This window comes from Sinocyclocheilus grahami, unplaced genomic scaffold (assembly GCF_001515645.1).
Source record: "Sinocyclocheilus grahami isolate Dianchi unplaced genomic scaffold, SAMN03320097.WGS_v1.1 scaffold22.1, whole genome shotgun sequence".
NCBI lineage: Eukaryota > Metazoa > Chordata > Actinopteri > Cypriniformes > Cyprinidae > Sinocyclocheilus > Sinocyclocheilus grahami.
Genome location: NW_015505201.1, coordinates 2,828,971 through 2,835,693, shown reverse-complemented (window position 1 = coordinate 2,835,693; position 6,723 = coordinate 2,828,971). Strand labels below are relative to the sequence as shown.

Below are 6,723 nucleotides of genomic sequence, written 5' to 3'. Positions count from 1 at the left end.
AGCACTCATGCAGCCCCAGACCATGACACTCCCACCACCATGCTTGACTGTAGGCAAGACACACTTGTCTTTGTACTCCTCACCTGGTTGCCGCCACACAAACTTGACACCATCTGAACCAAATACGTTTATCTTGGTCTCATCAGACCACAGGACATGGTTCCAGTAATCCATGTCTTTAGTCTGCTTGTCTTCAGCAAACTGTTTGCGGGCTTTTTTGTGCACCATCTTTAGAAGAGGCTTCCTTCTGGGACGACAGCCATGCAGACCAATTTGATGCAGTGTGCGGCGTATGGTCTGAGCACTGACAGGCTGACCCCCCACCCCTTCAACCTCTGCAGCAATGCTGGCAGCACTGATACGTCTATTTCCCAAACACAACTTCTTTGGTCGACCATGGCGAGGACTGTTCTGAGTGGAACCTATCCTGTTAAACCGCTGTATGGTCTTGGCCACCGTGCTGCAGCTCAGTTTCAGGGTCTTGGCAATCTTTTTATAGCCTACGCCATCTTTATGTAGAGCAACAATTATTTTTTTCAGATCCTCAGAGAGTTCTTTGCCATGAGGTGCCATGTTGAACTTCCAGTGACCAGTATGAGAGAGTGAGAGCGATAACACCAAATTTAACACACCTGCTCCCCATTCACACTGGAGACCTTGTAACACTAATGAGTCACATGACACCGGGGAGATGTCTAATTGGGCCAAATTGGGACATTTTCACTTAGGGGTTGTGACGAGAGGGGCGGGGCCGAGAGCCGTGGGAACGGAGCGAGGCCGGTGGAGTAATTGCGAATGCGCGACACCTGCACCACTCACCGGTCTCGAGTCTCACGGAGGAGCTCCGGAAGGATACAAAGGAGGAGTGACGACAGGGAAAGACGAGATCCGTACCCACTGTATATGTGTGTGTGTGTGTGTGTGTGTGTATGTATATACTGTATATACTACACACTGTATATATATATATATATATACTATACTATATATATATACAGTGGGTATGGAAAGTATTCAGACTTGAAATACCGTATGTCACATTGTTGAAGTAAATTGGGTCGTGAATGGGGATTCATGTTGACTTTAAACAGTATATTTTAGCATGCTTATATGATTATTATTCTACACAAAATATGCCTGCTTGAAAATATAATTGGAATACAGTAGTGAACATTTGAAGTGGATCAAAAAAGTTAATCAAAGTTGCCCTAAGACAAGAACGCATTATGGTTTTATGACAACTTTGAAATGTTTTGATCTACTTCAAATGTTGACTAGTGTATATATATATATATATATATATATTGTCAGCATGCAGTGTCCCAGGAAACAGTACCAGGAATAGGACTGAATAATCAGAGTGCGATTCAAACACGGAATACTTTAATAAACAACTCAGGAACCAGGAGACGATGATAACACAACTAAACATGACGGAGAACGGATCAAGACTAAAGGGAGAACTGAGGGCTTATAAGCAAGAACCAAACAAAGGGAACGAATCAGATGAATAATCAACACAGGTGGAAACTAATGAACTAATCAGGGAACACAGGAAAACTAGGTCACTGGCAGGAAGAACAGAAACACAGGGAAATCTAAACAGAAACAGAACATAAATGTGACATATACTGTATATAAATATGTAAATTAACTAATTTCTTAGCTTGTAAATTAACTAAATTCTCTATCCAATGCTGTCACGTCACGTGACAAAAGAACGAACGATTCGAAAGACTGGAGAGATGAACTAATCAATTCTGTTTCCGGCTCAGACTGCATTGGTTAAACTTATGGGGCTGTCACGTGATGAATGAACGACTCAAGCCTGAAGACTTGTCAGATAAGAGGTGAGGCGAGCTAATCATAGACTGAAGACCCAGGTAAACAATTAATTAATCTTTTCTGTTTCTTATAGCAGTTTTGTATTGTTTGTAGTGTGATCAACGTTTGCGTAAGTAGTAGATGTATTAGGGAAGTAACACTTAACATTTTAAATATATTTTGCTAAAATTAACGAAATGACTCCAAAAAAGATTCATTCATTTTGCTGAACGAGACTCAAAGGTCCCAGTCGGTAAAATGATCCGAACTTCCCATCACTAGTGAGCTTGTGATTAGCGCAATGGAGCATGGGAAATGTAGTCTAGAGTGACGTGTAATAGTCTGTGTGGTGTGAGTCAATATAATGGGAGGGCGACCTCTAGTGGCAAATGGATGGAAGTTCATGGACAGGATTCGTGACACACCGTGACGAGGCATTTGCACATAGCATGTGTGACAAGTACACACACACATTAAATCATCACACCTTTCTGTGCCAAAAAAAGACTCATTTTATTGAATACATCAAACTGTCCTACAACAGACCATAAAAGCAAAATAGAATATGTCTATTTTATGTTTTTATACTGGGGTGCACCGGTGCAAATCAATTTTAAACCACTTGGCATCACTCCATCATTACAGATAGATGCAGACAGATTAAGACTTCAGGGAAAACCAGTCTCTATGAAGAATAAATACATTTGTGTAACGCGATTCATTATTTTCATTTGTGGCGTGCATGTAAATTCCCCCGATCTATGGTTTGATGATTGGCTTGCTGATTAAAGCTTAGATGGTTAATGAGTATGTATGTTGTAATTAATTATTGTGTGTTTTGATTCCTAATGCTGATGTAATGGATGTTAGATTACTCACCATTCAAGCGGTTGCACTGAACTTTCCCATGAGTGCAGTAACAGACAGTGCGGCTGTCAGGAGACCAGCGGGACCCCTCATCCATCTCACGTCCCTCCCACACGCAATTCCGTTTTGAACACTCACACGTTTTCAGGTAGTCAACTCTCGCATGCAGGTCCGTGTTCTACATACATACAGAGAGTTGTTAAAACGTGTGTATAAAATCACTTGTTTGTATACTTATCCAGCACGACACACTTAAAAAAAGTATTACAAAATATATTTTGCATTAGCTTTTATTTTTATTTATTTTATTTATTTTTATTACTGAACCTAAACATAGGAGCCTGATAAAAATGCTAAGTTTAGAAGAACATTTCAGACAGCACTTGTTTCAGACAATTTCAGACAGGCTTTTGCATCTGAGGGAATATATAGATATATGTTTGTGTGTGTGTGTGTGTGTGTGTGTGTGCGGACACACACACACACACACACACACACACAGACACACACACACACACACACACACACACAGACACACACACACACACACACACACACACAGACACACACACACACACACACACACACACAGACACACACACACACACACAGACACACACACACATATTATATATATATATATAAACTAATTAGATTAGTTTTCATCTAATATTTGTATTTTATTTATTTATTTATATATATTTTTTATTTCAGCTTTATTTCAGTTTATATTTTGTAAATAGTTTTAGTTTGCTAACAATAATATATTTGATACAGTATGTACTGTTGTCCTTTTTTATTAGTTTTTTTTATATATTTATAGATTATATTTTATTTTGGATTTAGCTTAATTTTAGTTTAATTTTTAGTTTAATTTCATTTAGTAATTTTATCACTTATTTCAGTTAGCTGTCAATAATGAAATATTTTTAATTGAAATTTGTAATCTAATATTGACATTTTATTATATTTTAGCTTTTATATCAATTAATAGTTTTCGTTTTAGTTAATGATAACAACAGCACTTTGACATATATACTATTATGGTAAATAATTACCATATTAATTTACCATGACATTCACATGGTACTCCAAGGTAATTCAATACTGTATACCACATGCCTATCATTGTACATTTCCCTTATACAAACCCTGATATGGTCGTGGTTCACTTCCAAAAAAACATTGATAGTACCACAGCACTTTCTAGTCCTTTTTTCCAAGTGCAGACACACCAGCATGCCTATTGGAGATACGTTTCCAATGTACCTGACTCTTCAGCATGTCCAGCATGGTCTTGATGTTATGCAGGTTGTTCTCCAGTTGGCCAAGACGCATGTTTGATTCAGTGGGGTATCTTGTAGCTGATACTATGCCATCTCCACGGTCTCCCTGATCTTGCATCATATCCAGGTTACAGTCTGCGGTAGGACTGATGGGAATGACTGTGTCTGGAAGGGAGTCTGTAATAACCAAAAACACACAAATGCACGCAAACACACAGATTATAAAACATGAATGTATTGTGATGAAAACCATGCTTTTTTTTCAACCTGAATATTTTGGACACATTTCAAGATGTGTACATCAGTATATGATCTATAATCCTGAAGCATAAATTCACCATGAGTATTGGAGGGCAAAAAAAGTAATAAGGTTCCCAGAAAACAATCATAAATATCCCTTATAAAATAATACTACACCCAAAAAATGCACTAGCTGACATTAACCTATAGCCAAAAAAGAAAACATAACACATGTAAATATCTATAAACCTGAATCAAACCCTCTTGTGGGTCCTAGCTTTACATCAGAAGAAGCTGTATGACCTATATTTTCAGCTCTGCTGTGTGTGTTTTTTTTTCATGTGCATGTGTAGTTCAGATGTTTAAATGTTTTTATTGTTTTCATGCCTGTTACATTGTCACAGAACCACGGACGCCTCTCATATGCCCTGGTGGAGAGTTCAGCTGTCTGCCAACCACCCTGAAACGATGAGAAAACACATAAAGTCAGTTCTGTGACCATGAACACAATGAACTCTGTAATCATGGCAACCCATTGCAAAGTCATGACCATAACGTCGTAAAACAGATAAGCAATGACAACACCAGAACAATCACCTCTGTAGAATGCTTCAAAGGCACAGTTCACTCAAAAATTAACATTGGGATTTTTTCTTCTGTTGAAAACAAAACAAAAATAAGATATTTTGAAGAATGTTGGTAACCAAACAGTTTTTTTCTTCCATAGATGCTGTAAATACACCATCTGGTGCCAAAATTGATATTTCCCCACCATTTCAACATAGCTGTTCACTTTCCTATGAGGAGTGACAATTGTTTCAAACATGATACGATACTACATATCTCAACTCTTGGTAGCTTCAGAAGCTGTTAAAATGAACAAAATCCCTTCTTCCAAATATCCCTGAAACTGACTCAAATCTTATGAACAGACTACAGAGAGCAAGGCAATGTGCCTCAAATTGACCACTTCAGTGCATTTGTAGCACTCAAATGCATATTGTTTTGATAGAGGAAAAATTTAACATTATTTATTCTTTAGACATTATGGTTTAATTAAAATAAGTATTGGCTGTCTCATTGAGAGCCCCATATCTTTGGGACTGAATGATATAGGGCTTTGAAAATGAAGATTAACTTAATTAGAATCTAAAATCATATTGCAATATCTTTAAAACTTCTTCAGTTATAGGCACGCAAACTTTGTAAAAAGAATATTTATGGCACAGACAGGTCTGTTCAATGCAGATGCTTTGACACAAGGAAACGAGACACATTTCTAGTTTCGGTTACACTTTACTTGAAGGGGTGTGCATAAGACTGACATGACACCTACATAATCATGACATGACACATGTCATGAATATGAAGGTTTTATATGCATGTTTATGACAACTGTCATTAAGTGTCATTCACTCAGTTATGTAATTTTTAATGCAAAGATGACATTGTTTGAGATGTCTTTGTTATGGGCTATGGTTAGGGGTAAGGGTAGGGGTAGGGTTAGGTCAAATAATGTCATATTTGCATTAAAAATGACATAACTGAGCGAATGACACTTAATGACAGTTGTCATAAACATGCATAAAACCTCCTTCATATTCATGACGTGTGTCATGTCATGATTATGAAGGTGCTATGTCAGTCTTATGCACACCCCTTCAAGTAAAGTGTTACCCTAGTTTCAACCAGTGGTGTATTGTAACGAAGTAATAATACTTTGTTACAGTACTTAAGTATTTTTTGGGAGTATCTGTACTTTACTTGAGTTTTTATATTTCAGCCAACTTTTACTCCACTACATTTCCTAATTAAAATGTATACTTTTACTCCGATACATTTTCCCAAAGCATATTCGTTACTTACTACAAAATAGTCAGAAGTCAGAAGAACACGGACTGCAGGGAAGCAGGTTTGACGAATTAGTGGTCTGGTGCTTTTAGACTCCTAAAAACACCTTTGCTCACGTGCAAACAAGTGCACGCAAAACCGCGGGTGACTTATTTTCCACTCAAGTCGAGTCTGGGGTGTGCAATACAGCATCGTCTGCGATAATATGGTAAGTGTTGTTGTAATGATGTGCGATCTGACATTATCAAGTAGGCTATAGGCTCACCAAATCACACAGAGTGCACGCGCATTGATTTATCTATTAAAACTCAAAATTCCAGGCATTCTAAATTGTAGACGCCAAAAATGTTTCTGTATGCTTTTTATATTTATATAATTTAATATATTTAACTTAATCTATATCACACAAAGAGTACAGTTTTTCAGCATAAACACATGTAATAATCATCTTATACAAGTTCAGTAAAGCAATAAGTGACTTACATTTTAGACACAATATTGCTTGTTTTTACTTGTTCCAAACAAAGATCACAGCAGTGTTTTGTGTCTCTGAGCAATTGGACCGTGTTTACTTATTTAATGAATCAGCTTTTTGAACGAATCGGTTGAATAAATGATTCAGTGATTCACTCATTAACACAGTCAAATGCTTTGT

At 37.2% G+C, this 6,723-nt stretch overlaps 1 protein-coding gene across 1 annotated transcript in view; it reads right to left on the bottom strand.

The window, feature by feature from the left end:
• The window catches only part of kcp (kielin cysteine rich BMP regulator), a 38,152-nt gene that overhangs the window by 24,023 nt on the left and 7,406 nt on the right, over positions 1-6,723 (bottom strand). The window contains exons 4-6 of the mRNA XM_016244015.1: positions 4,605-4,677; positions 3,961-4,154; positions 2,704-2,869 (exon numbers count right to left, since the gene is read on the bottom strand). Coding sequence (XP_016099501.1) covers positions 2,704-2,869; positions 3,961-4,154; positions 4,605-4,677 — 433 coding nt within the window. The remainder of the gene's footprint in view (positions 1-2,703; positions 2,870-3,960; positions 4,155-4,604; positions 4,678-6,723) is intronic.